This window comes from Sitophilus oryzae, unplaced genomic scaffold (genome assembly GCF_002938485.1).
Source record: "Sitophilus oryzae breed Bouriz unplaced genomic scaffold, Soryzae_2.0 scaffold_1536_pilon_pilon, whole genome shotgun sequence".
Taxonomy (NCBI): Eukaryota; Metazoa; Arthropoda; class Insecta; order Coleoptera; family Curculionidae; genus Sitophilus; species Sitophilus oryzae.
In genome coordinates this window covers 2,909,487-2,933,748 of record NW_022146210.1, presented here as the reverse complement: position 1 = coordinate 2,933,748, position 24,262 = coordinate 2,909,487, and the positions used below count along the sequence as shown (strand labels likewise).

Sequence of the window (24,262 nt, the reverse complement as noted above, 5' to 3'; positions counted from 1 at the left end):
ATCTGCACAGGATCCGCAAGGCTGGCTCTCCTATAAGATATACGGAAAAATGCAGAAACAGTATGTGGTATCAAGATTACTAGAGTAAACGTCGGAAACCTTCTAACATGATCGAACGAAAATATCGAAGCAAGTTGCGGCATGTTAAGGAACATTATGAAGAAAATGGCGAAGGACGAAAAGACAGATCTGGGTACAGACAAGACCAACATAGAAGAATGATAGGGCTCTAATCTTGATGAAATGCCTTCGGCGGAACCGAGTTTGGCGAGCTTAGAGAACAGATGGGTTTTTAGTGGGTAGACCCTCTCGCACGAAAAAAAATAAACTTTTAGCTCAAAATAACAGGTCTGTTTTTTTTCTTGTTTAAACGTTTTTTTTTAATTTTTTAAGCGGTTGCTTCTTGTTTAGACCTTTTTGTTATAGATGGGAAACGCCTTCAGGGTCAGAGTGTGGGGATCTCCCTCGTAGCGTATTTATATATATATATATATATATATATATATATATATATATATATATATATATATATATATATATATATATATATATATATATATATATATATATATATATATATATATATATATATATATATATATATATATATATATATATATATATATATATATATATATATATATATATATATATATATATATATATATATATATATATATATATATATATATATATATATATATATATATATGATATATATATATATAACCTGTATTTACCTGACTTACGTGATACTCCGTCAGTGTCTGGACTGAAAGTGGCTGTGTCTCAAGTCGCACCCATGACGAATAATATAAGAAGATTTTAAAGCAATACTTTGTAGGTAATTATATATAAAAAACTGTGGTTGCGTTAATATGACACTTTATGTCAGTTTAATAATATATATGTTCGTACTTTTATGCTTAAGCGTAAAAGTACTTTACTTTTATACCTAGGCGTTAAAATGATTGTTTATATTGTCAATCACGTCGCAAAAATTAATACTTTTGTGACGTTTCAAAAAAAATATTTTTTTTGGTGCACTCTAATGTATATACTAATATAATAGTACTAAAAAAAAGAATATAAATACTAAAATAAAAGGACTTGAATATAGTAACTATTGCAGTAACTATAGAACATAATTAGAGAATATAGGTTATAAAGTGAAATTAAAACAACTTTCGGTGCACGTCATCAATGACACCATGCGTCGTCTTATGGAGTTTGCTGTTGGTCGTATTATGATGTGCAACCAAAATTATTTTAATTTTCCTTTCTTTTAATGGATTTATTTATCATTAATAATCCTCCCTTTTTGGAAGGAAATCTAAAGAATAATTAGATATAGAAATATTTTCTAACTTTAGCGCAATTCTATCACAAATCCCGAAAATATTTCAGGCTATTTTCGAGAGACTAATGGAGCACCTCAACCCCTGAGCACTATTTATTTAAAAAAACAAAAGAAATAATGTAATATATCAAATCCAAAACTCCCCTAGCGGTGGAATTTACAGTTCGGCTTCCATTCGCCAACTCCAATTTGATGAATTACATTTTTAGGAGGCTTTAGGGACAGAATAGAAGACTTTATCCTAAATATAAAATGAACGGAGTTACGCCTGAGAATTTTTTATATGTTTGCCGTAGGATAAACATATTTTATTGTTGGTTTAGTGCACATATAAATAACCCTCTTGTTGTCCTTGTTATATTCAGAAAAAGTTCTCAATGCCGAATATTAATTTGATGTGAACATACTACAGTGATATATACACAAGGTGTCTCAAAAAACATGTTCCATTTTTGTTGCGTGATTCCTCCCATAAATATAAGATTTTTTATATCAACAGAGGTCCGAATCTGCTTGGTTTCGTAGTTATAGAAGGTTAATGCGTTGATCGAAGAAATAACAAGATGGGCAACCTTATGGGCGATTTCCTAGCACAAAACCTGTCCGAAATGTAGCTGGCGATACCGTCGCCGCTAGTCAACTTGTCCGAGACTTAGTTTAGCTCTGCGCCGCTGTGCGCTGATTGTCGTTTACAGCGCAGCAGATAAAGAATACTGTAACATAGTTCTGCTTTCAGTCGACAGAGTGGCTGGTTGCCGGAGACAGTGTTGCCAGAACTACGGATCAATCCGTATTTTTACGGATTTTCTATCATTAAAGTTTAATATAATATAATATTATATGATTAAACAAAGAACGGCCGCGGCGTCAGAGTTCGTTTAGAAATGAATATCGCTGTTATTTCATATCTGTAAAACATGGCAAATGTCAATAATCGTCATTTCCAAGTCAACTAAATGAGTTTATTCGATCATACAAAATATTCAATATCTATAAAAAAATTTTTTATTTTTGTTGTTTATTCTATATTTAACAGAAATAAATTTTCAATACATAAACACTAATTTTTCATCCAAATAGATTTCCGTCAAACGAATTAAAGATATTACACATTTTAATGTGGCAACACTGTCGCTTTCAGTTCAACACCGTCATCGATATAGCTGAATTAGAGAAAATGAGTGATTTATGCGTTGGCCGCAAAACGAGTAGAGGCTCCACCGTACAGCACAAGACGTAAGGAGAAATCAAATCAGCCTTGTCACGAATTCGCCCATTAGGTTGCGTATTTTCCCACTTCTCTCAATCGACAGTTGAAGTCTTAATATTTTTTTCGATTTATTATAATTTAAGGAATTAGTACTTCCTTAATTTAATTCCAAGTACTTGTAGCTATTGGAATGAAATTTTGATGGTAAAAGTTACTATAAGTGTTACATACATATAGTGGTATTAAAAAAGTGTTGGGCAGATTCACCAGGGACGTGCATATGGGTTATCACTGGAACATTTTGCTAAAAAACTTGAGGAATGAGGAATTAAGAGTACTGATTTAACATTTTGGCCAGTCAATGATATTAAAAAAATACAGGTTGCTATTAGTCTTGAATTAATCTCGTCGTTGTTAGACTTGAAGTAGGGCAAATTAATAACTTGTATTTATCTCATCAAGAAGACTGAAATCGACAAAATATCTAGAGACAACTTATAATCGGCATTAAACGGCTTACACAACTGTGTTAACAAAAAGAGAAGTCCATGGCGTACAGTTCTTTTTTTTTTTTAAATCATCGCAGTGATAACCGTATCCCTGGTGAATCTGTCGACACTTTTTTTATACTAAAATATATAACACTTATAGTAACTTTTACCCTCAAAATTTCAATCGAATCGCTAAAGTCACTTTCAAAAATTAAGATTTTGACACCCTGTAGCTACGATACAAAGCAGAATCGGGCCTATGTTGATATAAAGAATACATTTTATTTTTACCGAAGGAATCTTCCTACGAGAGATGGCAGATGTTCCATTTTTCTCCTCTTAAAATTTCCGAAAAACTCATCGTCAACTTGTTTAACCCATTTGTTTTAATCGGGGAAGTTCATTCTTATTCCAAAATACAAAATATAAGTTGTAGAAAATTGCCAAAAGTTTTAGATTAAAATGTAGATAAGCTATTCTATGTAAAATTATCTTTACTATCGCACAAAAGTAGGTATTGTGGCTCAATACATCAAAAAACCAAATCCTGATCCATCACCGAAATTAAACCTCGATAGACTATCCTGATATTTGGACGAGTGAATATCTGAAAATCTCCGTTATCTTATTGCTTCAAGGCCAGAGAAGACTATTATAAATAATGTTCATAAATAATACAAACATTTTAACTATTATTTAATGTTACACCACTAATAAACCACTTATTTAATAGCTTTTAAAAAAATATGTATATCTGAAACATTGTTGACACTTGTTATATTCTCTGAAACCCTCGGATATCTTAATTAAAGTCAAAGATTTTATTTTCCAAAAACGACGATATATATCTGATAGTTAATATTTAGTTCTATATCTAGTATATGAAACGCACATCAAAATTGGATGTTAGTCTCAAAGGGAAATATTTTCAAATGTTATTTGCGCCACTCCGGATTGACATAAAATTTATATTGCTTGAACTTTGAACTCGTATTCAAGCAAAAAGTACTAAATTTCATACTAAAAATATTTTTGTTCTATAAATTCTAATTAACAAATAATAAAAGCAATGCAATAATTAAAGTACAAATGTTTTTAACTGCTTTCTTTCAAAAATAGTATCGATAGTATACAAGGTGAGTTTCCTACGATGTTCTCTATGGGTATCTCGGAAACTACTGAAGCTAGAAGTCGGTTAAATGGGGAAAGAATTGCAGTTTTGTGGGGTCATAAATATGCGCCTTTCAGATTTTTGAAAAAGTTCATTTCTTACTAGATATTTCGAAAAAAACTATTTTTGGCTATTTTAAAAATTGTCCCTAATTCCATTATAATTTATTTTAGACAAAAAGTTTTCAGATAAGAGTTTTCGATAATCGCTTCCCTAATGAGTTTGTGTTCTCCGATTTTTTCTAAAGCCTGTCATTTTTGACATATGACACAAATATATGTTTTTTTGAATGAAAACCATAGTTGGTCATGACTTCATAAAAAGCGCAATTTAATAATTAAATTAAGTTAATTTCTCAATTTGCTAAAACAAATTGAAACATTCTAGAATGTAGATGTTAAGGGGAGGATTAATCACCGTGACCTTACAGATCAATTGTGCATTCTTGAGTTATAACGAGTTCTATTACTCGTACAGTCTCAGAGCTTTGACAGAAGACTTTGACAGACACAGAGGCCAGCTCTCCATCTCCGACACCAGTCGTACCAAAGTTTATGGCATGAACGTTTATCGTCTCGGCGCACTCAGTGATGAGGTGTTCTGGTGTTTTCTTATTTCCTTACAAAATCTGCATTCGCCGTTGTTTCTCAGCTTCAGTCTACTGAGGTGTTCGTTAACGAGACAGTGTCTTGTTAGAAACTCCGTGACAATCCGAAGATTGTTCTTACTTACGCCAAGGGAAATCTTTGAAATATTACAAAAACCATTGGTTTTAGGTATATAGCATTATATAAAAAGTTATAGAATTTAACGCAAAATCAAAAAATAAAAACTAGGGTATTCTATTTAAAAAACATATCTTATAACCGCCACACTATTTTGAAGCACCGGGTATATACTATAATAATTTTAAAATATGTATCTTAACCTTTCCTATAACTTTTACAATAAACATTTTTTGTAAAGCATTAAACAAACGAGATAATGGACTTTATTCTATCGTTGACTCACCCTGTACTGTATTTTTGCTAAACTATAAATTCGGGTTTCGTATTCAGTGATGCTATGAGAAATTTAAAACGAGCTGTTTTAAGTGGGAATGCAGGCCGCGCTCAATTGTCTAGCTATTTTCTAGTTTCTGTCTATCAAGTAAAGTGCACTTTACAATTTACTCTGAATTGTTTTTCTTATTGAAAGGCAATCAATATTGAATAGAAGTTAGTTTGGAATGGATCTTAGACATTTAGTACTTAGCCTATTTCTTTCTTAAAATAAAAATATTTATCTAATTTTGTTCGACTTGTGTTGGTATTTTCCAATTAAAAATGTCTACTACCAACAATATAGGTCAAATACAAAAAGGAAATCTATCCAATTAGTATTCTTGCGCCTTTGCAATTATTTACTTAAACATTATTTTGAAAATGAAAATTGTTTGGTACAACTTAACAAGTATAGCTAGAGACGTGAGAAATATAAAATAAGAGACGCCCCTTGATGCGCAGTGGACAACCCACAAATTTGCTTTAATCAGATTTTTCGTAGCGTAATTGCATCTCTCTTCCGCCGAATGCGTTCTCTCTCTATCGTGTGCGCGACCGGTGCTATCCCCAAGTCTCTTCCTATATTTGTCAAACTGTACTTTGTTTTCCTGAACTAGTATAATAATTTTTACAGAGTTACCTTAGTAGATTTAAATTAATTTAATAAATAATTTTTTTTTCTTTAAATCTATCTAATCCTTGTTGCATAATTGGAAAGAATAGAAATATATCTTAAAAAGATTTAAGTCTCAGCACACATCCCTAAGTAACTGTAACTATAACAAAGATTTTGTTATTATTAATTCAAAAAATTATTTTTTTGTTGACGGTACTAATTAACCAAATAAGTTCTAATTAATACTGTGAAATAATTACTGTTATTAAAGCTACAACAATTTTTATGTCTGAATCAATAAAGATATTTAGAATCAAGTTTAATAAAGCTTTACGGCTTTATTATTTACAGCTGTATGAGTCTTTTTTAGCAAAGAAATATCCTAACAATACTTGAAAATTATATATATATATATATATATATATATATATATATATATATATATATATATATATATATATATATATATATATATATATATATATATATATATATATATTAGAGAAAAAGAAAAAAAAAGAAAAAGAAAAAACCAGGATGAAAAGCTACTAGTTTTGCACATCACTAGTTTTGCCAGAACTCCAGTGTAAGGACATCGAGTTTGCGAGTCATCAACTCGAGGGATGAGGGTTATGGTCAGGTCCCCACAATAGGAATTGACCTCAAATATACAATAGAGAATAGATTCGGGACAACACCGGTATCAGGTCTAAGGAAAGACTAAGATAAAGAGGTGGATGAAATGGAGAAGATCCTCCTACCTCAAGGGTACATCAGCCGGAGACAAGCTACTTGACTGTGAAGATACGGAGGACCAAATCCTAACCGTGGGAGGGTGTATACCTTCGTAGGAGGTAGAAGTATACTCCTCTGCGGAAGAGCATCTATTGTCAGAGGAGGATGGGAAACCCTGTTCCCCCTAAAACAAGAAAATTCCCATGAATAATGAGTTATAGACTCTAGGTTGAGTTATAACTTAAGAAATGGAGACAATAGATTTTTAAGGTCTCACTCATTCTACATTCTATTACTTTACGTTTATTATACCATTTAAATATTTAACAAAACCAAATAATACTTTGAAAGCAATAGTAGAGCGAACAAATTTTCAATTAGATCACGGAAAATGTTAATAAACATCTTTAACCCAACACCTAGCTCATCGTGTGGAATTTTGTAAATAACATAGGAACAGGTACATTTAAAGCACATTTAATACTTTCCGTTTAATCACATTACAGAGTCTAATGAAACTCTGCTGAAACTGATTCGGAGGTTGATATAAACTTCTACTCAATTAATAAATGTACTAGTTCATGTACAGAAGTTTATGCCATCAAAGGCATAAGTTCTAAAATCGAAACAGGTCGGTAGTGCTCGGTACCTTGCTGTTGTATGATGTAATATATGTATGACTCTATAGTAGAACGACGACTTATAAGAAATTATATTAGTTCGGACATATAACAGAGGTCTACAAAATATTTTGTTTTCTTTTGGTGCTGATAATTCCAAGTTATAATTTGGTTAACTAATCCCCAAGAAGTCATGTATAGCGGTGTAAACGGTGAAACTACGTACAGGTTCATAACTCTATAGCGATTTACCAAAAATAGTTATATATAGATATATTTAATAGTAAATGTGTAGTAACCTTTTATTTCTGAAACTATGCCTGATATAAAGAGATATTAAATGTTTATTATACTTTTTCAATTATGTATGTTAGAGAGGTTAGGTAAAAAAAATACCTAAAAATTGTTTCTTTTTTGTTTTTAAGCGACAAAAACTTTTAACCTGTAGAATAATCTCATTAATCTCATTATATACTCATTTATTTAATTAATAGTTGTGAAAAGAAAAATATTTCGTAACTAGTTACGAAACGGAACATATGTCAAAACGTCAGAGGAGTATGAAAAGTGTCACTTTAATTGCCAAAATTAGAAAAAAAAAATATCACATTATTTTATTTTTTTGCCATTGTGAAAAATTTAAGGAGATAAGAAAGCTGAAAATTACGAGGGATTAGTTCTAGACCTGTTAATGAGCTTTAAAAATCATCGATGTAATATGAATATCAAGGTACATTATCTACACACCCACTTAGATACGGGAATCGTCCTAAAGCCTTGGATCAAGTCAACCAGATGCTGCCTATATAGTAGATGTTCAGTTCTACGCTCTTTAGATGGTATCAAATGTTTTATCAAAGTTGACTTGAACGGCTTCGTAGCATCCAAATAAGTTGGAAGCCAGTCTACTTTGATGTTAAAACGCCTTCCAACTAGATTTTGATCAAAAAGTATGTATGTATGTATGTATGTATGTATGATCAAAAAGTCAATCCTATACAAGCAGCGTACAAGTGAGACGCGCATAGCATTATTATAAGTCAACGATAGAGTAAAGTCCATTATCTCATTTGTTTCGAGGTTTACAAAAAAATGTTTAGTATAAAAGTTATAGGGAAGGTTAAGATACACATTTTAAAATTATTACAGAGTATTCAGGATGCTTCAAAAAAGTGTGGCGGATATAACATATGTTTTTTTAAAGGCAACACCCTATTTTTTATTTTATTTTTAGATTCTGCGTGAAATTTTATAACTTTTTTAGATATAATGTTATATACCTAAAATTAACAGTTTTTGAAATATTTAAATTTGTTTAAACAAATGTGAAATTGCAGTGTGGTAAAAAATTGCCAGTAGTACCATTGTTTCTGAAGTTGGAATACCAAAACTTGGTATGATAGTTCTATAGAGATTAAAAAGAAGATGTATGTTAAGATATTTTAGTTAAATGCTACAGGGTGTGCAAAATATATTTATGAATCTCAACTACTTAAAATTAAGAAATTTCAATTTTTTTAAATGGTACACCCTATATATTATCATTTTTTCTGATAGATTTTACAAAACTCTTCAACTTTTATTAAGTATGTCATATACCTATTTTTATTAGTTCGCGATTTATTCCAATTTTTTTCTATTTTTACCCATATTTTTAATACAATTGCGCTATAACATCATAGTTGCCATGACAAAAAGTAATAATTATCACAATTTCATGTCCGTTAAGCAAGTTAAGAACAAAATTTGAATTTTAGTTTAATTTGTTGTAATAAGTATAAATGGTAGAGATAATAGTTACAGATTTTCTTCAAATGAATTAGTCAATGTGACTGATATACACGGACAAGCCTAGAAAACCACATTTTTTGGTTCAGTACTATATATTATATAGTACTTTGCTAACTCTATATTATCTAGAAAACATCTTCAGTGTGTAATGGGACGGTTTCGCGGCAGTAGTAAATTGGCTTTACCAAATTTATAAACCAGAATTACTACGAGAAAAAGCTTTACTGTATGTCGAAGAAAATTCCTATATCAGTAGTCTTTAGCAATTAGGTAATCTAGTATTACGCTAATCTGTGGCTATTCGCCTCGACGAAAAATCCCAAATGTCATTTATCATAATATAGAAATACACAAGAAATTCACTACTGCGATTTAGTCTATTTGAGTAAAGTTAATTAAGTTTAACTAATACCAGGAATTGTAACTAATTATGAAGCTACTTGTTAAAGGTAAGTAATAAAGAGTTTTGTTTTGTCATGGCAACTATGATTCTATAGGGTAATTGTATTAAAAATATGGGTAAAAATAGAAAAAATGGGAATAAATCGCAAACAATTAAAAATAGGTATATGACATACTTAATAAAAGTTGAAGAGTTTTGTAAAATCTATCAGAAAAAATGATAATATATAGGGTGTCCCATTTAAAAAAATTGAGATTTTTTAATTTTAAGTAGTTGAAATTCAGAAAAAAATTTTGAACACCCTGTATCATTTAACTAAAATATCTTTACATATATCTTTTTTTTTTCATCTCTATAAAACTCTCCTACCAAATTTTGGTACTCCAACATCAGAAACAATAGCACCACTGACAATTTTTTACCACACTGCAATTAAACATTTGTTTAAATAAATTGAAATATTACAAAAACTATTAATTTTAGGTATATAACATTATATATAAAAAAGTTATGGAATTTTACGCAGAATCTAAAAATAAATTAAAAAATAGAGTGTTGCATTTAAAAAAAACATATATTATAGCCGACACACTTTTTTGAAGCACCTTGTATACTCTATAATAATATAATTATAAAATGTGTATCTTAACCATCCCTATAACTTTTATATTAAACATTTTTTTGTAAACCTTGAAACAAATGAGATAATGGACTTTACTCTATCGTTGACTCACCCTCTACAGTTATTCGACAGCATCCAAGTGTTCTTGGTCCAAGTAACTTTGATCGTGCCATTCCGCCTTTCTAGCACCACCATCACATCGTAGAAAATTAAAAAAAGTAGCTTTTAACCTGTAGAATAATCTCATTAATTAATTTAGGATTGTTTATTTTCTTTTTTTACTAAACCTACAATTTCTCGAAAACTACACGTAGCATTAAAAAAGGAAGTATACTGGTAGAATCAAGGTATCTAATATACTTAAAATCATTTTTAGTTTTGGCGGCACCAAAATCATTGTAGACCTGTGTAATAAATATGAAATACATAATTTTATTGTTAAATTGTATTGTTGGAAATTTAGTAAGAATTTGAAAAAGACATAAAATCTTTAAAAAATCTATTTTGTAGAAATTTGGCACTGATATTTCTTTCCGGATGTTAACATCCAGTAAGAACGGATATTAAACAATTTCTATCTAAAAAATCTTATATTATTTTTATTACTATAAATATGTAAACCTATATTTTTATACGGCTATAAAAATAAAATATATGGAAAATTGAAAATAGTACATCCTATCTTGTTTGAAACGCAGCGTATTCATTGCATACAAATTATCAATAATAGAGTATAGATTTTTATTAAGATACATAATTGCATACTGAATAATATTGTGGAATACTATGCATAATTCAATCTATGTCCACACATTTATTTTGTATTGAAACGCAAATATTTAACAAAAAAATATGCACAATTATTTCGTACATATATATTATAGCAATATCAAAATTATTATTAACGTTATAAATACCCCTCCGATAAAATTTTAATATTTTATAGTAAAATATTATAGCCATACAAAAAAGTTACATATATTTTCCATTAATTTTATACAAAATGTTGCATTCCGTTCCCTATTATTGCATAACTTCGAGCTAATTTTTTGTTCTATAATGACCGTTTGGGCTTGTAATTTATGAAATTTACATTTAAGCCCCCCCCAAAAAAAATGTGTGTAGAAATTTCATTTTTATTCCAAATAATTTCTGAAGTGACGTCAATATTTGGAAAAGATGGTGTCTGGGAGTAATTTGACATGAGAAATTTTATTTTGATATCAATATGACTCCTACTTGTAGAGAGCACCACCTACATATTGTTTAACTGATTTGAAGAATAATAACTTTTCATCCGTACCTGTATGGAACTACTGATTAAACAAAAATATACACTTACAACGTTTTTTACGTAAATAAGGTTTCTTGGTAAAAATCGCTACGAGCAATGGTTCTCAAGATATTTGGAATCGAAATTATCAATACCTGTCATCATTGACATAAAATAAACATGTTGACTAAATAGTTATTAGACTGACATCACAAATTTGAAATGTTTTTGTGGCAAAAGTTCAACAGAGACTGTTTTGTCATCATTTTTTCGAAGAAAAATTTATGATAAATTTAAAAAAAAATAAAAAAATTTATCATTTCAGTCAAATAAATATCTACTGCACATGTTTATTTTTTGTCAATAATGACATGTATTGACTATTTCCATTCTAAATATATTGAGAATGGTTGCTCGTAGCGATCTTTACTAAGAGAAATTTACGTAAAAATCGCGGAAATATATATTTTTTCACTCAATAGTTTTATACAGGTACGGACGAAAAGTTATTACTCTTCAAAACAGTTAAAACACATGTAGGTGACGCCCTCTACAAATAGGAGTCATATTGACCTCAAAATCAAATTTCTCTTGCCAAAAACTTTCAGACACCAATTTTAATCGAAATATTGACGTTACTTCAGAAATTATTTGGAAAAAATCGAAATAAAAATGAAACTTCTACACGCTGTATCTCCGAAACTAAGCATTTTAGGACATATACTTATACGAAGTTTTTACTTATTTTTATCTGCAGAATATACTGCCAAAGTTTCCGGAATACGGTTCGGACCACCCTGTATATGGATATTTTCAAAAAACCACGATAATTTATAATTTAATTTTGTAGGGCCTTAAGTATATTTAAACGCTTATATTAATTAATAACATGCAATTTATATAAACAGATGATGTAATATCTAATTAACTTCTTTTAAAATCGAAGGACCAAATGTAAAATAAGTTTCGCTGGTTGCGACTAATAAAATTATTTAACAAATAAAAAACTTACCTAGATTGAACTTGGTTTCTGTCTCGGTATTTGTGTGGAATAAGAAATGGATAAAAAGAGAAAAAGGAACCGAATTATAATTTATAGGCAAAATAACCGTTATAATAAAACTAACTGAATAAAATAAATTTCGAACTTTTCAGTCAGACCGCCCGATGCTGTCTCTATTAAAAACTAATACAATTATTCTTATATAGGTATATATATTATATTACAGTGTTGCCAAATCAAACAACAATATTTTATGTTAAAATAACTGCAATACTATAACGACTATAACTAAAAATAAAATATAACAGATGATATTAAATACTTATAAATACTCATGAAGCAAATGGCGTAAATAAGCTCATAAAGCTGTTCGTATGACAAAAATTACAATAAAAATACTACTTGTAAGTTTACTTTGGGGAAAAAATAACATTTTCCGTTAAAATAAAATGGTAATATTTTATAAAATGTTCAAATTTACTTGATATATTTTTTTGCTCAATTCAAGGAAATGCAAGTCGATGCATTTATGCTTGCCCATTTTTTATCGACGGAAATTTGACTGGTGATGCTTATGTAGAAATGCTGAACAATTTGATAGAGCCAGCCATTGTAAATGAGGTTGAAAATCAAAGAGATTTGGAAGGAAATTTAACTCCTTTAGACTTTTTCTTGTGGGATACACTAAACCCATAGTCTACAAGACAAAACCAGGTTCGCTGCAAGAATTGCGGCAGAGGATAACTGAAGCGTGTCCATGTATTTAATCTATAAATATATGTATATTTTGCTACAAAGTCTGAAGTTTTTCTATTTACTAGATATTGTGCTGAAATAATAAAAATAATACTACCTTATACAGAGTGTCTCAAAATTTATTTTAAATAATAACTAGCTATAAACGGCAATAACTTGTTTAATTTAAATAGCACACCCTGTATATTTTAGGTAAATTAGATGTACAATTTAATTATCTATTAATTGTTTGATAACATTTTTTACCCATCTCTTCAATTTTTCCTAGAAAATGCATTTCCATATAATTTAGACCTCATTTATCAATAATATACCCATGGAATATTGACATTTTAGATCTTTTTTTAAAAGCAACAAATGTACAAAATGTACAGGTGCTAAAACCGATAATATTACTTGCCCATTTGTTTACAAAAAGAAAACTATTTAAATCTTTGTAAAACAGTATACCAGTTAAATATACTACCATTATTTCTGCTCAAATAACAATTCATTACATACTTAATTGTGTTAGTTAATCTGTACTCTGAAAATTTGTTACATATTTAAAAATAATGTATAATATCAATATTCCATGGGCATATTGATAAATGAGGTCTAAATTTAAAAAAATGCATTTTCTACGAAAACTTGAAGTGATATGTAAAAAATGGCATAATATAATTTTACAGACAATTAAATTGTGTATTAATTTCTCGTAAAATATTCAAGGTGTTAAATTTGAATGAAACAAATTATTCCTGTTTAACCTAGTAATTATTTAAAATATTTTTTATACATTCTGTATCAGGACGGTCAGGAATTATAAGGTAGGTAGTAATATTTTTAGTATTGCAACACAAGATTTTGTAAATATAAAAAATTCAGTATAATTTTAAGAACAAACGACTTACCTGTAGGAAGTTCGTTCTGAATTATATGAGTATACTCGTCCAAATAGATATTATACATGTAGTTACACTATTCTTACTTTATCGAGCACATTTTTACAAAGAGTGAATCATAATTTTTTTTCTCTTATCATCCTTGCCGCTGCACGCCCGACCTGGTTGAATCATTACATTTTGTGGAAAAATAGAATTTCGGGTGGGATTTAACAATTAACCGGGTATGGGACATATCTATTTGGACGAGTATACTCATATAATTCAGAACGAACTTCCTACAGGTAAGTCGTTTGTTCTTAAAATTATATTTCGTATACTCGTCCAAATAGATATTATACATGTAGATGTTTAAAGGCCCTAAAATTCTATTTTTTGTTGGCAGTTAAATTAAACAAGTTATGTATAGAAATTTCTAAAAATATAATATATTTAAACATAATTCTAATATTTCCCAGTAAGCAAAACCTTAAATTTATTTACCTTCTGTTTATAACAAAAAACACAATCAAAAAAAAATATCATCAACACTTAAACCTAAGTATAATACCTTAGCAGGTAAACAAAATATTACATAAACATTTATTTTCTATAATTATGAAAGATCTGAGATACATATATCTTAAAAATTATTAATTATTTCCCTGAATTAATTCTACAAAATTTAATTTATTGCCTTCTAAAGGCCGATTGTAAAATTTCTGGAACACTTGCGAGCTTTGAGACCATCCTATAGTATCTTTGATTTGATCTATACCAATTCCCTTCCTAAAAGCCGCTGAGGTTGTAGCATGTCTCGTATTGTGAGAATGATACTTGTTTGTATCAATTCCACTAATTTTTAATATATTTTTTATCCAACGGCCAATAGTTTGGGAACTAGCTATATGATGGGGCTTTTTAAATGTAAGCATAAGATACTCGTCAGTATCTTTTCTTAATGAACTTGTTCTTAACAAATATGCCTTTAATGTATTCGCTACACATAACTCCGGACATTCTGTAAAATAATTGAACTCTAAAACTGGCTGCTGACGATTATAACTTGATGTTTTAAGTATTTCTGTGATAAAAATTTTAATTTTTGAGGATTCTATACCATGAATATTTTGAATTTTAATCTTAGAAATAGTTTGGAGTCTCTGTCCCGTTGCCAATAATAATAACGATGCGAGTTTTTTTGTAAGCATTTCCAAAGAAAGTGTATTTAACGGGTATAATTTCTTTAGATATTCCAAGACTGGCTGGGGGTCCCATGTTGTCTTGTATTTTGGAAAGCATTGCTTAGCCCTGTACACACCCTTAAGGAATCTCTTAATCAAAATTTCATCCCCGTTACTGTAATTTAGAATTAATGATAATGCTGACCGATGAGTATTTAAAGTCGTATATGATGCTTTGTTTAAAAAAAGGTCATTAAGAAAAGCAATAATATTTCCAACATTTGCCTGGTAAATGTCTACCTTATTACGCTGGCAAAATAACCACCATTTTTTATATGTTCCTGCATATTGTTTAAAAGTCGCTTTACTTATTGAATCAATCAATATTGGTATCGCCGCGTCAGGAATGCCTCGTTTTAGAAATGATCCCCTGATAATTTCCCTACTACTAGGGATAATTGTCTCCAAAGCGGATGGGGGGTCCTGAAAGGAGATAATAATAAAAATTCATTCGGCGGTAGAGTTAATGGTTTTTTGACGCAAAGTCTTAAAAATAATGGATACCAGTATTGAGTCTGCCAAAAAGGCACAATTAAGATACCTTTTGCTTGATCTCTTATTATTTTATTGAGTACCCTACCAACAAGAGAAAACGGAGGGAAGGCATAAAAATTATTATAATTTCCCCAGTTTATGCTAAATGCATCAGATGCTATAGCTCCCGGATCTTTACGCCATGAAATGAATTTTGTACATTTGCTGTTTATATTACTTGCAAACAAATCTATTGTTGGATTTCCAAAGTCAAAAACTATTTTTTGAAAATATTGCATATTTAAACAATATTCAGTGTCGATTGCCACTGACCGTGATTCCATATCTGCTACTGTGTTATCCTTGGAAGCGATATAAGTTGCGTAAATAAATATATTTCTTTCTTCACACCAAGACCAAATTTCTTTACTTAGATTATTTAATTTTTGAAATCGAATGCCTCCCATTTTGTTGATATATGCTATGGCTGTTTTATTATCGACACGAAACACTATATTTATGTGACTTTTATTTAAGGCAAAACACCTAAGCGCATAAAATATCGCCAAAAGTTCTAAGTAGTTTATATGATGACTTCCTTCAATCTCACCCCAAAATCCATGAGTTTTGTTATTACCACATACTGCCCCCAGCCAGTATTGGAGGCATCAGTAAATATTTCTAAATCAAAATTTTCCATGTTTATATTTTTAACAGAATTTAAAATACTATTTTCCCCACCATTTTAGTTCGATTTTAATTTGATTTGTTATTAAGATTGGGCTTTATATGTATTAAATTTCTTAAGGGCTAGGTATTTTGATCGTTCCAAACTCTTAATATGGAGCCACCCATAAGAAACGGCCGGACATGCAGCAATTAATGTGCCAAATACCTTTGAAAGTTCTTTAATGGATACTTTTTCTTTATTATGTAATTTAGTAACTAACGATATTATCTTAGTTTTCTTTTCCATGGGTAACTCTACAGTAAGCTTTTCGCTGTTATAAATAAAACCTAAATATTTACATGTATTTGCTGGAATTAATTTACATTTTTTGTAATTTATAATAAAGCCCAAATGTTCTAACAAATAAATAATTTTTTTAACATGGTCTTGCGTCTCTTGCTGGGTCCTACCAATAACAAAAATATCATCTAAATACATAACACAAAAAATCCCTAACGATCTAAGTTTATTTAGTACCGGTTTTAACATTTTTGTAAATACATATGGTGCGGAGGATAACCCCATGGGCATTACATTGTATTGAAACAGTAGACCGTTGAATTCAAATCTTAAAAACTTTTTAAAATTAGGACTAATTGGTATCATATAATAAGCATCTTTAAGGTCTATGGTTGACATAAAACAATTTTTATAAATTAGGTCTCTTACTGATTTATAGTTTTCTAGCTTAAAATGTGGCACTGGAGCCAAAAACTTATTTAAATTTTTTAAATTTAAAATAAATCGAGAGGATCCATCAGATTTTGGAACTAAAAAGAAGGAGGATATGTATTCATTTTTGCTATGACAACATTGACTTATTATGCCCTGTTTTTCGAACTTAAGTATAATCACGGCCACCTTTCGCTCTTCTGATGCACTAAGTAAACTTACTATAGGTCTATGACCCTGAATCGGTTTTTCCCTAAACGGTATTTTATAGCCCTCTAACCAAGACAAAATACTTATACTGTTTGTTATATTTTTCCATACCTCGGTAAAATATCTTAACCGTCCACCATATGCACTCACCTCCATTATTTTTGATATCCCCCTTTCTGGTAATAAGGTGCTTTCACAGGGTACCTTCGTTGGGTCCGAGGTGGTGGTGTCCGTTTCACCTTGTTCTTGTGGTAGGCTCCTCGGTAGTTTAAAGTCGGCTGGTTCCTAAAGGACCTCCTTACACTTTGACCTGAGCTTCTTGCGTAGGTGGTGGAAGACGACTGCCTATTTACTACAAAATTTGCCTTAGCAAACTTTAACTCTTTTCCAGTGCGTTGGTGGTTCTTTGCTTCTTTAAATTTTTCCGAAAAATTTTCTCCACACAAAAATTTGTCGGGTTTGCTATCACGAACAATTTTTTTAACCGTGGGGTTTAGATTAGCTTCAATATGAAATTTCCTGCTTTTCGTTATCATATGAAAAGCATCAGTAATCACTTTGCCTGCATCGATAAGGCAGGGCATAACTTTGGAGCCAACGTCCGCGTTCGCTTTGTCCACTAATAGTGCATTTAAGCCTTTGGCCAAGGCGGATAAGCCATTTCCCAGTTGATTCTGTACAATAGACATGTATTTATCGTGATTTTTCTGAGCATCAGTTATGGACTCTGATATCTCTGGATTTATCTCCGGACCTTGTAAAAATCTAATATTTTTTGGCACTACTGACAGGGTTTCTTCACATAGGTTATCTGGGATTTCGTTTTCCCTGTGAACCTGCACTTCATGCAGTTCTTGCCTTCGATCCAAAGAATAACATTAAACAATTTTTTCTTGTTATTTACTTTTTATAACAATTTATTTATTATCTGAAGCGACCCAACTGTTATGAAATCGTCCCATATCAGAGAACAACAACGGATTCTCTAGGCAGTTTTTTACGACGTTTTTTGTCATTGAGCATATCTCCGTATTTACAATTTATATTATTGTCAAGAAAAAGTAAAATAGATTAGTTCAGTTTCTTTTTGGTGTTTGAGATTTATATTATTTATTTAAAAAATAACGTATAGGCAACTCGGCAGTCGGCTGCTTAAACGTAATTTAAATAAAAAGACAAGAAGGAAAGGATTTTACCCCACATCTCGGCAGTCGGATGTTTAGGTAGGTATACGTTATTGTATTGTAGGTTTTTGTAATTTTTCTTGTTATTTACTTTTTATAACAATTTATTTATTTATTTAAAAAAATAACGTATAGGCAACTCGGCAGTCGGCTGCTTAAAGGTAATTTAAATAAAAAGACAAGAAGGAAAGGATTTTACCCCACATCTCGGCAGTCGGATGTTTAGGTAGGTATGCGTTATTGTATTATAAGTTTTTATATGACACATGTTTTAATTAAGTCTTTTTAATAAATAACTCGACAATAGGTTACTTATTAACTAACAGCAATGTGTAACCCCATCCATGGTTTTACTTACTTCCACTTGAATCATCACTGTCTGATTCGATAATTCGACGCCTTATTTGTTTTCCCTTTGATTTTCTTTTCGTTTCTAGGCGTTCTAATTTTCGCCTTAACCGTGCCCTTTCTGAAGTTAGCTCATCACTATCACTTTCACTTGTAAATCTACGTCTTTTTGGCATTTTAGCTGCCGAACTGTACGTACTCGATAAAGCACAATAATGTAATGATTCAACCAGGTCGGGCGTGCAGCGGCAAGGATGATAAGAGAAAAAAAATTATGATTCACTCTTTGTAAAAATGTGCTCGATAAAGTAAGAATAGTGTAACTACATGTATAATATCTATTTGGACGAGTATACGAAATATAATATTAATTAAATTCACCTTTATTTTAATAGTTCAAACTAAAAATGTAATAATATACAAGGTGTTCCATTTAAAAAGATACAACTTTGATATTTTTTCTTTGTTTGGGACACTGTGTACATTTTGAAAACAATTTTAAATTGTAGCTTTAGTAGACCTCCAACAATTTACAAAAATCTAATCGTGTGACTACAATACTCCGTGTCGTATGAGATGAATAACCCTGTATTTATCCACATGTAGAATTTTAAGAAAAAAGTCATTATTGACAGTTATTTTTTACTTGTGATACAAGCTTCAATTAATATTGATATAATAACCAAAATAAATAATCTACAAAATTGGCCTAATATTTATGTTTCTTATTATATTTTTATTGGAGGTTTACGTAACATTACAACTCAACTCTATTGTATATTCTGTCGAACTGTACAAAACGCATCTAACATACTTTTCTTTATAAATTGATTTCCTACAAATACAATTTACGACGCTAAGAAAACCGCGACAATAGAGGCTACAAAATGCCAGTAACTCGACGAGGTAAAATTTTAAAGAAATTCTGCGATATTTTAACGTACCGATGAAAAACATAAAACAAATTTACTATCTGAAATCGTGTTCGTAACACCCGAGCAACTGAAATACAATAGGGCTGCAGTTTCCTATAACAGGATAATAAAATGTTTTATTCGAAAATCTATATCATAAAACCCACAGACCATTGTCCTGTATTAAAATATTGGAATATAAAGTCCCCTTTTTCCCGGATCCCTTTCCTTTCAGGAAATTTATGTTTTTTCAGATGACAACCTTGAGTTTTTTTGTCATATTGAAATATTGCTACCAAACAGAAAAATTATCGGTGTCTGCTATGTAAGAATTTTTTTTATACGTTGCCTCGATTTTGTTTTAGGTTCTAAAAAAGATCTTATTGATTACAAAATATTTATTTAGGACATTTTATTTTCATAATAAGAACCCACATTTTGAATAAAACAATTATGCTGTATAAAAATAATTTATATGTCTATGTAAAGTAACTTACCCAAATTAAACAAGTCGTTAAAAGAATCCTGCAGTTTTGGTAACGATTTTAATCGGTTCCTCTAGAATTAGATTGAGATTTGTCAAAAGTACATGAAGATAGATTAGGAGCTCGAGGAGGAGATAAATATCAATGGTTTTCATCTTTTTTGCATATTGTCACTACCTAGTCTTGCGGTTTTCGGCTAAGACCGCTATCGGTACTAGGTACAGTACGTCTATCCGTTTTGCAGCTACGGGTCAACCGTAAAGGTGCGTTTAGACTTAAGCACGCACGAGCTGAGCGTACGCGCACGGCATTCGTTCGCGCTCTCGGCTTCGTTTAAATTAAAAACTTAGATTCCGACGAATGAAGTGATCCACTTGTGCGCGCACAGCAGAGTTGTGGTGGTGAAAACAATGGACGACCAAAAGATAGTTGCGGCTGCATTCATTGTTATGCATAGTTTAATTATATAAAAAGAGGAAAAATCGAAAACATCGTCGCTGGTAGCAAATCCAAATTTTAGAAATCGATATACTATCTTATTAAATAACTTAGTGTCTGAGGAGGACTATGATTAGTTCAAAAACTTTACGAGAATGGCCAGGCCCCACTTTGAATATTTACTAAATTTAATTACACCAAAAATTACGAAAAAAGATAAACATTTTAGAATAGCAATATCACCAAGAGAACGTTGAGCCTTGACTTTACGTTTCTTGGAGACTACTTATAGCAGCCTACAGTACCTTTTTAAAATTCCTAAATCTTCCATCGCCTATATTATTCCCGAAATATCGATTGTAGGTAAATTTTAGGGGTTTATATCGGATAAAGGTAGAAGCAAATGATGGGGTATTAGTAGATCTATATTCTGAAATATTCAATATCTACAAAATATCAGACGTACTTGGAAAAGTAAGGTCGTGAGGGGAGCTGATGTCAAGCTGGGGCGTTTGTAGGGGAGAAACTGTGGAAATATTATTAAATGGAGAAAACGACTTTTCATTTTTTTGTGCTTCATTAATATCGATATGTTCAATAATTAATTTTATTTGCAGTCTTGCCATGCGTCATTTTTTTTGGTTTTTGAATAATATGCAGAATGTTTTTCATCTCATAATTTTTTTTAAAAAAGTTTTCATATTCTTCTATTAACAATAACGAAGATTCGTTGGTCCACTCCAGAGTTTTATTGAAGAAAACAAAAAAAGAATCACACACGCACGCACGCAGACAAAACAAATTGCCGGTGCAAACTGAGTGTTCGCGCACACATAAAATTCCTTTGAGCACGGACCAAAAACCGACACCAGACGACTCGCGTTCGCGGCTGCTCGCGCACAGACAGATTCAGAGTGAGCGTGCGCGCAGAGCCGTTTACACTTGAGCATTCGCGAAAAATCAGTCCGTGCGTGCTCAAGTCTAAACGCACAACAAGAGGGAAAACAAAATTCTCTGTTAAGGGGAAATTCATAGGCTATAAATATTTTATTTACAGCATTAGGGTAAATTTTCTACTATGTTTTCTATGGGCATCTGGAAACTACTGGATCTAGAAAGTCGGTCAAATTGGGAAAGAACTGCAGTTTTGTGAGGACAAACATATGCGCCTTTTGGATTTTTGAAAAAGTTTATGGGCTAATAGATATTTAGATAAAAACAAATTTCGGCTATTTCAAAAATGCTCTAATTCAAAAAAAAGTTTTCAGATAAAAGTTGTGAATACTCACATCCTTAATGAGATTGTGGTGTCCGTTTTTTTCTAAAGCCCGTCATTTTTGACCTATGACACAAACATATGATTTTTTAAATGGAAACCATAGCTAGCTATGACGTCATAAAAAGCGCTATTTTTTAAGCTTTCTAGCGATATAAGCGCGAATATATTTTTTTTTTGAAAAATTACTGAGTTAGATTACTGATAGCCAATCTTATCTTTCTTCACTAATTTGACTTGGTTGGCATGGTATTTTTCTTCTATTATGATTTAAAACTTAATAAAGAAAATAAAAAGACTTTAAAAAACTTCAATTTTGATAATTAATTTTTAAAGAAATTTTATTAAATGGTTCTTTACAATTTACATTAAACAAATTTAATCTGAAAAAACTAATATCAACTTTTATCTTAAGTTATTTTAGTACTACCGTAAACAACGCTCGACATAATTAAACTTTTACCGTCTGTTCGAGTGCCTGTCTTGATTCACATGTTCCCTTGTAAACCTTATTGTTAACCATACCGCATAAAAAAATCTAAAACGGATAGGTTAGTTCACCGAGAAAGCCCATGCAACTAGTCCACATTTTGCTATTTCTGAGTTTGTAAAATTATGATATAAATAATTTTTAACATTTCTTTTATTGCGAGGGGGACCTTCATAAAGAAAGTCATTTTGGAACCAATGTATTAATACGCGAGTCTGTAAATTTAAATTTTCTAACATGTCTTAAAAACAGTTCTCTAAAAAGCGTAAGTAACGGTCACCGGTCAACGTATCTTAGAAAATGTATGGTCCAAGAAGAGTTAAACCAATTTAAAATAGTTTTGAAAAATTAATATTTACAATTATTTATTTAGTTGCGTCTCGATAAAATATTTTTTTTTGGATGTGACAGTTTGACATCTCTGAGAGCAATTTGAACTTGTTTACATGGCTAACTAAATGAAGTTGTTTAAGAAAGATAAAAATTGGCGCAGACTCATGTAAAATCGCTTATTTCTGGGGCTTACTCAACCGGGTCTCACAATGCAAATTCACTTCAAATATCCATTTAGTTGGTCATTGGCAAGCACTCTCTCATTGTACATAAAAATAACAAAACAAACATTTACTGATCTGGATAAAATTGATAGTTAAATAGTAAGACTTACCCGGGGGTACTCCGCCCCCTAGCCACTGATATATTCTATTCAATATATCCCATTCCATATTTTCCATCTAATTTAAATATAATTCAGTTATATATTGGTTAATCATCTTCAACAACTAGCTAGTGTCACCTGAAATAGTATAGGGGCTTCCTCCGGACGCAAATCTGCCGCTAAACAGATTCGCATCCCAATCGAATAGGCTAATTGGAATAACTCACTACCCCAACGCCGCATCGTGTCAATCGAGAAGACAAGGGAGACCTCAAACTCTCAAGACCAAACTCGAAGGCAAGACGTCACACCACAAGAGGTTTTCTTCCGGTCAAACGATCCGTTGCCTTACAGTACATGCAACGTTTATAGTCAAAAGACTCTCAACCCCCAAATATCAGCTCTATGACAAAACACAACACAACACAACAGCCGACCGGCATATCAACTACTGACCTGCCGCAGGCAAGCTAAGCCTCCTCTTACATCACAATTTTACCGGATCGTAAATATTTACATTACTTGTCAATGAATCATACTATTTTCTCTAATCGACTTTAAAATAGAGTGTTTTAGCATTACTAGATAAATAAATAAAGAGTTTCCGAAGGAATGCATATTGTTTATTAGAATAGTAAATAAATAAAAGCATTATTATGACGAACTTATTTAATTAGTAAGTTTTACACTCAGTAATTTTTCGAAAAAATCATATAGCTTGTATCGCTAAAAAGCTTAAAAGTGGCGTTTTTTATGAACTCATGGCCAACTATGGTTTCCATTTAAAAAAAAAAACATATGTTTGTGTCATATGTCAAAAATGACAGGCTTTAGAAAAAATCGGAAAACATAAACTGACTAGGGATGTGATTATCTACAACTTTTATCTGAAAACTTTTTGTTTGAATTAGGGAGCATTTTTAAAATAGCCGATATTTGTTTTATATAACTATTCAAGCCGACATTTTTTATCTGACGACTGCACCAAACAATTTGTAAATAAATAAATCTAAGACAAACGTAACACAGGCTTACATGACTGAGATTGCACGATCCACCACGGAATTATTTCGACTGGCTTGTAGTCCATTACGCGACACAAAACGTGTTCTTTGCAATATTTCTTTTCACACAACAGAGGACGCAGCGCTCATAATTTAGTTTTATTAGTGATATTCTTAC

At 30.9% G+C, this 24,262-nt stretch overlaps 2 protein-coding genes across 5 annotated transcripts in view; both read right to left on the bottom strand.

The window, feature by feature from the left end:
• LOC115878887 (alkaline phosphatase-like) overlaps window positions 1-24,262 on the bottom strand; it is an 891,059-nt gene that overhangs the window by 626,276 nt on the left and 240,521 nt on the right. The gene's annotated exons all lie outside the window — the stretch shown is intronic.
• Window positions 13,999-19,161, bottom strand: LOC115878888. 4 transcript variants are annotated; one of them, XM_030895496.1, is made up of 3 exons: window positions 18,830-19,161; window positions 17,438-18,164; window positions 13,999-15,624 (listed from the first exon to the last, which is right to left on the bottom strand). In XM_030895496.1, the coding sequence occupies exons 1-2, from the start codon at window positions 18,993-18,995 to the stop codon at window positions 17,443-17,445; spliced, it is 888 nt and encodes a 295-aa protein (XP_030751356.1). In that variant the 5' UTR covers window positions 18,996-19,161; the 3' UTR covers window positions 13,999-15,624; window positions 17,438-17,442. The 4 variants fall into 4 exon arrangements, with proteins under 4 accessions (XP_030751356.1, XP_030751353.1, XP_030751354.1 ...); XM_030895493.1 differs by lacking the exon at window positions 17,438-18,164 and having other exon boundaries at window positions 18,830-19,155; XM_030895494.1 differs by lacking the exon at window positions 18,830-19,161 and having other exon boundaries at window positions 17,438-18,158.